The 12,156-nt window shown below is 40.7% G+C and overlaps 1 protein-coding gene across 2 annotated transcripts in view; it reads left to right on the top strand.

The window, feature by feature from the left end:
* The window catches only part of UBR3 (ubiquitin protein ligase E3 component n-recognin 3), a 124,428-nt gene that overhangs the window by 25,318 nt on the left and 86,954 nt on the right, over window positions 1-12,156 (top strand). For both annotated transcript variants that reach the window (XM_064163291.1, XM_064163285.1), the window contains exons 8-11: window positions 3,454-3,682; window positions 8,191-8,370; window positions 9,935-10,068; window positions 11,671-11,757. In XM_064163291.1, coding sequence (XP_064019361.1) covers window positions 3,454-3,682; window positions 8,191-8,370; window positions 9,935-10,068; window positions 11,671-11,757 — 630 coding nt within the window. The remainder of the gene's footprint in view (window positions 1-3,453; window positions 3,683-8,190; window positions 8,371-9,934; window positions 10,069-11,670; window positions 11,758-12,156) is intronic.

Raw genomic sequence — 12,156 nt, 5'->3', positions numbered from 1 at the left:
GTGCAATTTGTTGATTCTTCATGAACTGATTTAGCTTACTAAATCAGCAGGACTTTGCTAGGTTGGTTTTCTGATAAACCAAGCTAGCCACACCCAGGGCACAGAGCTGGCTATCTGTGCATGCCCTGAAATTCTTGAAATCTCTAACCTCTAGTGTAGGCATAGTAGAGCTGACTACCATGCCATGTGCAGCAGTTAGTGAAGAAACAGCAATCTCAGTTGGATGGATTTACTTGTGTAAGGGAAATAAAGCTTCTCTCTTAGGATTCTCAGTATGGGGAAGAGGTGAGCTGGACCCCAGTTGTGCAAGAAAAGACTGGATGGTACAAGAAAAGACTGGATGAGGCACTTAGTGCCACGGTCTAGTTGACTGGCTGGGGCTGGGTGATGGGTTGGACTGGCTGATCTTGGAGGTCTCTTCCAACCTGGTTGATTTTTATGATTCTTTCCCCTCTGCCTCCCTGCCCTTTGCCTTTCCCTTTTGCTTGTGAGAAAGACAGCATAACAAATGGTGTGGTCTTTGCCTTACAGGGTTTGTGCCTGAGGCATCCTTCACAGCACTTCGATATTTGAAGGAGTAAAGAAAACAGAAGAAAAGTTTACCACAGCTTCCAAGAAATTAGAGGAGTTATGGTGTGGACAAGGTTTCTGCAGGAGGAAAACCAAAGGGCCAGAGAAATACTACTGACCTTCCTGTGACTGAGCAGAAGACAGAGAAGGGGAGGAGGGATTAGCAATGAAGAGGAAGCTGATGGAAGAGTATCAATCATCCAAAGGCAGAGCCTGCTGAAGTCTGAAAGTAGACAAATGCAAAAGCATGTGGTAGAGATAATGAATCCGCAAACATACTTACCAGAAATGCTGTGGTCGACAGGCACTTCCTGTAGTGAACACTAAGACAGTTATTGCAGCAGTAGATCTTCACTAAACCCTGGATATGCTGATCTGTAGAACACTTCTTTTTATTGGGAACAATTTTAGAACAGCTTTCACCTGGCAGAACTCTCTTTGTCTTTACACTGGAAATGTACATGTGGGAGATGCAAGTTCTAACTGAAACACAGAGTTGATGTTAGGAGACTAACACCAAGTGGCCACTAAGAAGAAAGGCTAGATGAAAAAAAAGAATATGTTTTGCACAGGCTAGAAATATAGAAGGTGTATTGCAGAGAGTAGGTCAGTGAATGTAAATAAATGTACAGAAAATGTGTTTGCCTTAGAAAGCTACTTCCTGGAAATGTTTGGAAGCTGAGGCAATATTTGTAAAGATGTGTCAGAATCTGCAGTCCTCCTCCATTCTATGTTTTTTCTTTGCTGGGTGTACAGATGTGGCCACGCAAAAAACACGGTACCAAGCTGGCTGGATGGATTTGATCTGCCTTGGCTGTTTTTATATACAGACTGCAGCTTACCAAAGTATTTCAGCATCTTAAATTGTGGAAATTAGTTGAGTTTATTTCTCTCAAAACTAGAAGCAGTTGTGTGTGTTTGTTTAAATTACAAATGAATGTAGGAGTTAAGCTGATGTCTTTAAATGTATTTCAGAATCTCTCTCATTATAGTGATGTCTACAGTACTTTCAGAAATTCTTTTTTGTATGAGGCATAAAAAGTTTTGCTATCTGCAGATTTATATGTCTAAATAAAAAGATCCAAAAGTAGTCCTTAGAAGAGGATTGTGTTTTCCCAGTCAAATTGAGTGCTGTGTAAAACAAGCGAAACACAGTTCCTACATGACAGAACCTGAGAATCTATTTAAACATAGTACAATCTGAAGATTATATAAATATAATTTTTTTGACTAGCACCATATACCAATTTCTTAAAATATCAGGTGTCATTTTGTGTCTGAGGCTTAATAGTATGAATGTGTTGATGTTTGTTGTATCATTGTCAGAGATTAAAGTTGTATCAAGCTTTAATTTAAAGGAAATTACTGTTGTGCCTTGGAGTAACAGAATGATGTCTTACTACTTTTACACAAGTATTGTAAATACGTGGTTCCAAAAATGCCATTGTGTTGGGTGTTGTTTGTAGAAGGCACTTGCAGTAATGATGCATGTTTCCATCTTTGTGAACCAGCTAAGGGAAGGCAACTTAGGTGGGTTTCTAGTGTTCCTATGAGTGACATTCCCACCCTGGTCCATTTCTCACATGAGCAAGTTTGTTTTTGAGGATTTTTTTTTTCTCTGCAAGAAGCAATCTTTGTGCCCAGAATTATAACATGATATTTTTGGAAATACTTGCTAAATGAGAATTATGTGGTTGTGCAATCATAAAAATATAGCAGCACAGAGTCTGAGGCAGGTAAAATATAGCAGCACTGAGTCTGAGGCAGGCAGTGATTTGTCTAAAATCTGGTGGAAACAACTGCCTGAGAGTAACTTGAAAATTTCTGGGTTTATGCTTATGAAAGATTAATATTTATAAAAGGATTGAACAGGAAATTTTAGACTTTAAACTGAAAATTTTCATCACTTCATGGCTCGTATTATCCCTTCTTCTCATATCAAGGAAATCCAGATGGTGTTAATTTGGAACTTGAAGTACTAAGTGAGAATTGCTTTCAGAGCTGGCACATATGCATATGTGTATATGCAGTGCAGAATGTTGGTTTACAATGCAGTTTGAGGCTAACGAGGTGGGACAAGAAGTCATACCAACATTTACATGTACATATATCAATGCCAACCTTGTTTAAAAAAAAACCAAACAGTTATGTGAAGAATAGCAAAGCTTGCTCATGACTTGTGTTATTTAAGAGAAAGCACTTAAGATTTAGTTTATAACTATAGGATGTTGTGATAGCAGGTTAAAAGTCAATGTTGAAATAATCATCCTTGACAGATGAAGGAAACCTTACTCGTGGATAAGGCAAGTGGAAGTGATAAGGCAGCTTTATTAGTTACCATTAATGTCACTTTTCATAGTATATAATTTTGGGACATTAGTCCTTGCTTTAGGATGTAAAAAAAATACAGGATAAATCCATTATTAGAATTTTACTGCTTTCACAGGTATGCTGAGATCTTATATTTCTGGCTTCAACATTTCAGTTTTGGGCTTTTTTTTTTTCAGTGTGGGAGGTACAGAAGGACATGATTAGATTTTGGTATAAAGTAGTAAAATTTAAGGTATAATTTAGTCCTCTCTATGGATAGATGTTTTCATGTGAACTGTGTCTAGGCACGGAGTAGTTGTTAGACCATCAATTTTGGTTTGTCATGGCAGATGGTGTTTCCTAGGATATGTTCCTAGTTGATTGGATAGGGCTCTAGTTGATCCATGATTGGATAGGGCTGGGTGATAGGTTGGACTGGATGACCTTGCAGGTCTCTTCCAACGTGGCTGATTCTATGTTGATTGTACTTTTGTAAAGGAATACTTTGTAATGAAAAAAGCTGTAGTTTTTGTATGGTGCTTGCTAACCTAAACATTTCTTTATAATTTGCAGATTGCTTTTACCAAAACTTTTGTTCAACATTATGCTTTTATTATGAAAACACTGAAGAAAAGCCATGAGTCAGACACTATGTCTAATAGAATTGTGCACATCAGCGTTCAGTTGTTCAGCAACGAAGAACTAGCACGCCAAGTGACAGAAGAATGCCAGCTGCTGGACATCATGGTCACTGTTCTGTTATATATGATGGAAAGTTGCCTTATTAAAAGTGAATTGCAAGGTAGGTTGATTTGATTGTTTGCTTATTTCCATGGACAATAAATTTCTTTATAGGTAAAACTTAACCTCTTTCTACTGTAGTCAATTCATGCCACAGCTTCCCAAAAATGCACAAGTCTAGCAATATGTAGTAGAAGCTGAGTCTCAAAAACCCCTAGAAATGTAAAGGTAGTTGTCAAGGCTGATATTGATGGTTTTTTGTTTGGTCTGTAGGAGTGCCACATAGTTTATAATACAGAGTATTTTCTTGCAGGCATTTTCTTTGTTTAGTAAAGTTCATAAATGCAACTTGAAGCTCATTTTGAATGAGAAATTATATAAGCAAATTGAGACCTTTTAAAGAAAACTTAGAAAGTATTACAGGAACTGTTGGAAGTGTTTTAAATGGTTTTTATTTTTCCCACATGTGATTGCCTTAAAACTTGATATAACTAGAGGAGAATGATACAATGGTTTGTAAATACAATCATTTGATCAAGCCTGTGGTTGACAGGGTAACAAGTTGAATGTGAACAAAGGTACACTGTAACTTTTCTAGTGAAAAGCTGCTTGAGCGTGTCCAGAGAAGGGCAACGAGGCTGGTGAGAGGCCTTGAGCACAGCCCTACGAGGAGAGGCTGAGGGAGCTGGGATTGGTTAGCCTGGAGAAGAGGAGGCTCAGGGGTGACCTCATTGCTGTCTACAACTACCTGAGGGGTGGTTGTGGCCAGGAGGAGGTTGCTCTCTTCTCTCAGGTGGCCAGCACCAGAACGAGAGGACACAGCCTCAAGCTGCGCCAGGGGAAATTTAGGCTTGAGGTGAGGAGAAAGTTCTTCCCTGAGTGAGTCATTGGACACTGGAATGGGCTGCCCGGGGAGGTGGTGGAGTCGCCGTCCCTGGAGCTGTTCAAGGCAGGATTGGACGTGGCACTTGGTGCCATGGTCTGGCCTTGAGCTCTGTGGTAAAGGGTTGGACTTGATGATCTGTGAGGTCTCTTCCAACCCTGATGATACTGTGATACTGTGATATTTCTGCCCTCATCTGAAAATGGCAGCATGATGAATCTTGCTGACTTCTGTGCTTCATGCTTTAATGTACTTTATGGGCTGCATACCACTAGATAGGCTGAGTGCTGCTGCCTGAGAAGTACCATCCATTTCTGCCTGTGAAATTGTGAATTTTTTTTGTCTAAAGTATCTTTTGTCTTTGAGTCCACTCGATGTAGCCTAATACAGAATGAGTGTACCAAAATGGGGGATCTTCAGTTGTCTAGCTGTAAAGAGTGCCCTCATTCAGCAGCGCTTCAATCTGGGAAGAGGTTGCTTTGCGGTATTTAAAGCAGAGCATTGAATCTCTAACAGTTTGTGTATCAAATGACTTCTGCAAAACTGATGGTGTATTAGTGAAATGTAATTTAAAGCTACTTTATGTATTTACTATTACTTGTCGGTCAGTATAAGCTGTTGCTGGCTTGATGAGGTACTGGAACATGTCCAGAGAAGGGTGATGAAGCTGGTGAGGGGCCTGGAGCACAGCCCTGTGAGGAGAGGCTGAGGGAGCTGGGGGTGTGCAGCCTGCAGAAGAGGAGGCTCAGGGGTGACCTCATTGCTGTCTGCAGCTACCTGAAGGGAGGTTGTAGCCAGGTGGGGTTGGTCTCTTCTCCCAGGCAGCCAGCAACAGAACAAGGGGACACAGTCTCAAGTTGTGCTGGGGGAGGTCTAGGCTGGATGTTAGGAGGAAGTTCCTGGCAGAGAGAGTGATTGGCATTGGAATGGGCTGCCCAGGGAGGTGGTGGAGTCACTGACCCTGGAGGTGTTCAAGCGAAGCCTGGCTGAGGCACTTAGTGCCATGGTCTAGTTCAGGGGTCCTCAAACTGCGGCCCGCGGGTCAGATGCGGCCCCCCAGGGTCCTCGTTCCGGCCCGCCGGTATTTGCAGGACCCCACCCACACACACCCACACACACACACACCCCCCGCCCCGCGCCGGGGTTTGGGCGGGAAACCAAGCGGCCACTTCCTGCTCTTAATCCGCTCGCCTGACTCCGGCCCCCAGGCACCTGCTGGGACTGGGCTGGAGCCAAACCATCGTCTGGCCTCTGACACTGCTGGGTGGGAACCAGACTATAGTCCGGCCCTGACAGTGTCTGAGGGACAGTGAACCAGCTCCCTGTTTAAAAGGTTTGAGGACCCCTGGTCTAGTTCATGTCCAGGGCTGGGTGCTAGGTTGGACTGGATGATCTTGAAGGTCTCTTCCAACTTGGCTGATTCTATAATGGATCAGAATTTGTGGCCAAACAGAAAAGGTCTGGGTCTGATTAGATATTCTTTGGAGAAATTTCCTGGTAACTGTGTGAGGTGTTGCTGGTAAAGTAAATAACATCAGATAGATTTGTGATAGATTTGTGGGAAAAAAACTTAACCCTTGGAGCAGCTATTTCAGTACATGAAGTAACAGCTTTCCTTTCCCCAGCACCAGTGGTCTGGCCTTGGCTAGAGCTCCATCACCCAGTCTGGTGCTCTTCAATGTCGTCACGTTTCTTCCTCACTTTGTACATGAGGGTTTGGGCATACAGTAAATGGACAGAACAATGTTAATAAATACTCCAGTGGGTTGTTTTTTTTGTCTCCCTTTCAAGTTCTCCTTAGCATTTCTTTTGCAGTTCTGTGGGCTTGTGTCTTGTGTTTAGTTCAAGGTATTTCTTATGATGCTGAAAATAACAAGAAATCTCTTAGAAGTCTGTGCTGATGAGATAAATGGAGAATGATTCAGTTTGTGCAGCTAGTACAAGCAAGTAGGTCAGTCAGTATCTGAATGACACAAACTTTACCAATCCAGCCAGTGGATAGATGGAGAAAACGTGTTGGACAGGGGAAAGGAGGACATAGAGCAGGAATTGCACCTGCTAAAGCATTCACTTTGCTCTGTTCACAGTTTCCTATTTGCCTTTTGAACAGCTGACACCTGTTAAAAATAGCCAGTTCATTCTGGATACTTGTGGAGACCAAGTGACAGGCTGTTCCTGGAACAGATTTGACCTAGGAGCTGTGTTGATCGCAGCTTTGAAAGTGTTACTAGTTGAGCTTACTAGTTTCACATATTGTGCGAAAGGATGAGGTGAATTACAGGTGCAGATGATAAAACTGGTTCCCTAGGAAGGTTTATGTACCTGTGCTTTTAGAGATTTATTTCGCCCTCTATCAGCACTTTCCTCCTCCTGAACTTTTCATGGCAAAGGAATTTACACCATCTTTTTCCTTAGGTTATAATGGTTCATCCTTTTAAAAAAGCTCTTCCTTTAGTTGACCTTACAGTGACCCAGGCTTGTAGATGTACTCTTGAGTAAGAGGCAATGCCCCTGCCAGTTTGAAGTAACTGATTTGTCAGACTGGATTTGTCTGATCTGTCTGGGGCAGAGAATCAGCAACATATAACTGTTGTCTATTTACAGAATCCTTCAGCAAATTCAGGCAAATCCATCTGAGATGTTAACCCGTTCTTACAGTCTGTGTGATCACATGGGAGCTGGAAAGCTGTTAATAACAGAGTGTCTTTTTAGCTGTGGCTGTGCTGTACCGCTTATGACCCCTTTTCACTGTGAAGATTAGCTACAAGGAGCTCTTACTGCATTTGAACTGGACAAGAGCCATCCCCAAGGCTGATCATCAAATGCAAGGCTTTGGGGCTTTTTTCTGTTCATTTGAAATAGCATGGCACCTGACAGATAGGTGCTGGAATTTACTTCCCTTGGATCATGAGTCTAGGACCGATCTTCTTTTGCTCCTGGTGATTTCACAAGGTCCCTCTTACAAACATCAAATAAGGAAATTTGTTGGACAGATTTAGAGGGTGGACTGCTGTGATTTGGAGAGGAGACTTTTAGACCCAACTCCCACCCTGATTTCCCCTCCTTTGGAGGATCTTCTCCTGCACTAGTCTCAGGAGGGCTGCGACCCAACCCCCACCCTGATTTCCACTCCTTTTGGGCATCTTCTCCTGCACTGGTCTCAGGAAGGATGCATGAACACTCTCTCTGTGTCCCATAATCAGAACGAAAATGCTTTTTTTTTCTGCTGTCCTTCTCAAACTCAACGTGCCAGATTTTTGTTTGCGTGCTGTGAAGTTGCTTGCTCTCCCCAGGGTGTTGAGTTCAAAATAGACTTCAGATATTTGTAATAGAAATTCTATTCTTTGGTCTTTTTATACCTTTATGAGAGTATTCAAAGGTGGCATATAGCTGTGATGGTTTTACTAATGCACTGCTTTTTAAAGGTTGTAATATTGTTCGGAATATATATGTCTGTTGCTAAGTGGGATCTATGTTGGTGAATCTGTGATGAGAAAGCAGCCTCAGGTACCACAAAATAGCTGTTTTTCTTTTCTGCAGTTTCCTCTGTGTGTGACTGTAACGTTGCAGTTAATCCTTATTTTTAATTTCACATTAGGTTGTGACTTTGAAAATTAAACCAAGCAAAACAAGCATTAACTTTTTTTTAAACAACTTTTTTTCCCCCTTTTTTTTTTTAAATCTAGATGAAGAAAATAGTTTACATGTTGTGGTGAATTGTGGGGAAGCACTACTGAAGAATAATACTTACTGGCCCCTGGTTAGTGATTTTATAAACATACTTTCACACCAAAGTGTGGCGAAGAAGTTTTTGGAAGATCATGGTCTTTTGGTAACGTGGATGAATTTTGTATCATTCTTTCAAGGTATGTGACTTTTACAATCAGTGCTAATGTCAGGATACTAAGACAGATTAAATTTTGCAGTGGCAAAATCCTTATGCTGCTGTATGGAAATACTTGACTGATTGGTAGTCTTCTAAGTCTGTATTCTTGTAAGGGATAGATCTTTGACTTGTTAAAGAACAGGTGCATCACGCTTGGGATTCATGGTGCTGGAATTCTCCAGTTGTACTTCAAGTGCAAATGATAATTTGTTCTAGAAATGCTTTACAGGTGAAGTTCTAAATTGAAATATTGGGTAAATGAACCTGATAAATCTGGGTCTAAGTTTTATTGTGAAGAAACATTTTTGTTATTTTAAAAAAAATCATGAACTTTTCAATGCTGATAAATGTTCTCCTTAGAAAGAGGACCAGATATATTTTCCATCTGCTTGCAGATGGCATCAAGTTGGTCAGGAGTGTTGGTCTGTTTGAGGGGTAGGAAGGCTTTGCAGAGTGATCTGAACGGGCTGGATGGATGGGCTGAGGACAGTTACACGAGGTTCAAGAAGGCTAAATGTTGGGTTCTACACCTGGGTCACAATAACTTTGTGAAGTTCTACAGGCTTGGGGAGCTGTGGCTGGAAAGCTGCCTGTATCAGGAATAGTGTGGCCAACAGGACAAGGGAAGTGTGTTTTCACCTGTACTCAATGCTTGTGAGGCCACACTTCAAATACTGTGTTCAGTTTTGGGCCCCTCACTACAGGAAAACTATGGAGGTGCTGGAGTTTGTCCAGAGATGGGTGGACAGCAAAGCTCTTGTGATGAGTGACTGAGGAAAGTGGGATTGTTTTGTCTGGAGAAAAGGAGGCTGAAGGAAGACCACCTCACTCTATACAACTATCTGAAAGAAGATTGTAGCAAGGGGCATGTTGATCTCTTCTCACAAGTAGTAAGCAATGAGACAAGAGGAAATCTCATCAAGTCATTCTAGGGAAGGTTTAGATTCAATATTAGGAAAAAAATATTTGCTGACAGGATTGTTAAGCCCTGAAACACACTGCCTGGGGATGTGGTTGAGTTTAAAGGACATGTCATAGATGATCTTTCAAGGTGCCTTCCAGTCCTTATTATTGTGTGATTCTGTAATATGGCACTCGAGGATGTGTTTTAGTGGGTCTTGGCAGTGACATCTTGAATATCTATTCCAGTCTAAATGGTTTTATGATTCTGTGGTTCTCTTTGACTAAGTGAGACTCAAAGTAGAAGGGCTGCTGTCCACATTAAAGTTACCTGAACACCAAGGGCTGTAGTTACTGGCCAGTCTAGAGTTATTGTAATCTCCTGGTGGATTCTGTTCAAACTTTTATACTTACATTTTATTTATCCCTCTGTTGCTAGATAAAACAGTTTGTTATATTTTTTAGTTTTTCCCTTAATTGGTGTGTGAAGGCATAACCAGCCATGGTAAGGAGTTTGTAACTAGATAATCTTAAATGTTCCTTGCAACCTAAACCATTCTATGCATCTACAACACTGCACCCATGACATTCTTCTTAGACTTCATTAACTATTTGCTTGTGCAACTCTGCTTTAATGTTGGAAGGTATGAATTTAAATAAGCGAGAATTGAATGAGCACGTGGAGTTTGAATCACAGACATACTATGCTGCCTTTGCTGCTGAGCTGGAGGCCTGTGCCCAGCCAATGTGGGGTCTTCTGTCACACTGCAAAGTTAGGGTAAGACATTTCTCTGTTGTTATTTTTTGTTTGTTGTGGTTTTTTCCTCTGTTATTTCTGTTCGTATTTTTTTAAAAACTGATTTATTTATTTTAGAGTTCTCAAATGTTTGAAAAGAGTTGGATTGTCTTTGTCTATTGCATGTGTGTATATATATATATGTATAATAGTGATCAACTTGGATTTGGTGTATAGTGAATGTAGAAATCCTGTTTGTATCTACTGTGTTGTCCCCAAAATAGGGACTAGGAATATGATATGTCTGCAGTCATTCCATGTGGAGAAAAGAGATGCATAAGTTGTTGCTGATGTCGTTATAATGTTAATTGTATCTGCAAATAGATACTTCATTATGATGGAGGATGGAGTAATTTAATGATTTTTGTGGTGTTGTGCTAACAACCTTCTGGTTCTTTTATCTCCTGGTCTTCTAATTAAAGCAAAGAGTTATTACTATTTGCTACGCTGTAATTTATATTAAGTGACAATAAAAAATAAATTAATCAGCTTATAGCATACTTAACAAGTGAAAAAACCTTTTTATTTATGAAAGAAATACCTTTAAAATGAGCTTGTTCAGGTCCATAATAGCATTCATGAGACAGTAATACCTGAAATGATATTTTAAGAGCGTGAGGCAGGTCTGGTGTCTCTGTTCAGGGGGAAGAGAGAATTGAGGGAAAAATTATTGAAGACATCAGGCTTTGAAAGTTCCACTGATCACAGAGTAATTCAGTTCAGTTCTTCTCCTTTCTTGTACATCACTGCTTTGTTCCTGGAGAGCAATGTGCAACTCTGTCTTGAAATGTGTGATTTAATCTGAAATTGTAGAATCATAGAATGGTCTAGGTTGGAAGGGACCTCAAGGATCATCCAGCTCCAAGCCCCTGCTGTAGGCAGGGACACCTCCCACTAGAGCAGGTTGCTCAAGGCCTCATCCAACCTGGCCTTAAACATCTCCAGGGAGGAAACAGCCACAACTTCCCTGGGCAACCTGTGCCAGTGTCTCGTCACCTTCACTGTAAAGAACTTCCTCCTAACATCACAGTATCACCAGTCTAAGTCTCCCCTCTTCCAGTTTAAACCCATTACCCTTTGTCCTGTCATTACAAGACTTTGTCAATAGTCTCTCCCCAGCCTTACAGAATTGTTAGAGAGTTAAGTATCATAACAAAGTTTGCTTATTATTAACATCTCTGCAACATTGTGTTATTGTTGCAGTTCAAGAGCATTGTGTTAGCCTGACCTTTCAGTAGATAAACCTTACAAGACATTGGTTGCATAGAAAGCCTTTTTTCTTTTTCTAAAAGTAACAATATAAATATTTATACTGACATTTCTAAAATTTTGGTAAAAATAAATGGATAAATTAACAGTAGACACTAGGACCAGCTGACCATTCTGAAGGTACTTAATTCTCACCACTGAAATGATCAAGTTTTACAATAACAATAAAACCATTTCAGTAGTTGCTAATTTCCATATGATGAGGACATAAGTTATATACAGTAAACATGTTAGTGAAGTGATATTTGTAGTAGAAAAACAGTGACACTTCAAACTCTCTTAGCTTGTGTAGTACACTGGTTTCTCTTATTGCAGGAAACACAGGAATACACACGAAATGTTGTCAGATACTGCCTTGAAGCACTTCAGGACTGGTTTGATGCTATCAACTTTGTAGATGAGGTAAATAACCCTGGTTGGTGAATTTAGCAAAAGTGCTGTGAAAATCTGATTCAATTTCAAAGGTGATACACTCCCTTCTCCCTGCACAACCCGCTCCCACTTCCCCCTCATATTGAATCATCATTTTAGGTACTGACTGCAAAAAAAAAAGGATTATCATGCTGAAATTAGAGGTCATAGGTAATAGTTGCAATGTTAAGTCCTAGGATCCTTTAGATGTAGAGTCTTGGTGATTTCAATTTTGATTTTGCAAGTTTACTGTGTTACTGTTCTGCTGAATGGGGAGCTGAAGCAATGTCAAAACAGAAGTCCTCTTCTGATGTGGTAGTGGGGTGCAGCTTTGCTACCTTAGCAAGCAGTACTCGATCAACTTTGTGTCATTAGCTGCTGAAGGCTTAG

This window comes from Pogoniulus pusillus, chromosome 2, assembly GCF_015220805.1.
Source record: "Pogoniulus pusillus isolate bPogPus1 chromosome 2, bPogPus1.pri, whole genome shotgun sequence".
NCBI classification, from domain to species: Eukaryota; Metazoa; Chordata; class Aves; order Piciformes; family Lybiidae; genus Pogoniulus; species Pogoniulus pusillus.
This window is presented reverse-complemented; position numbering and strand designations above follow the sequence as displayed.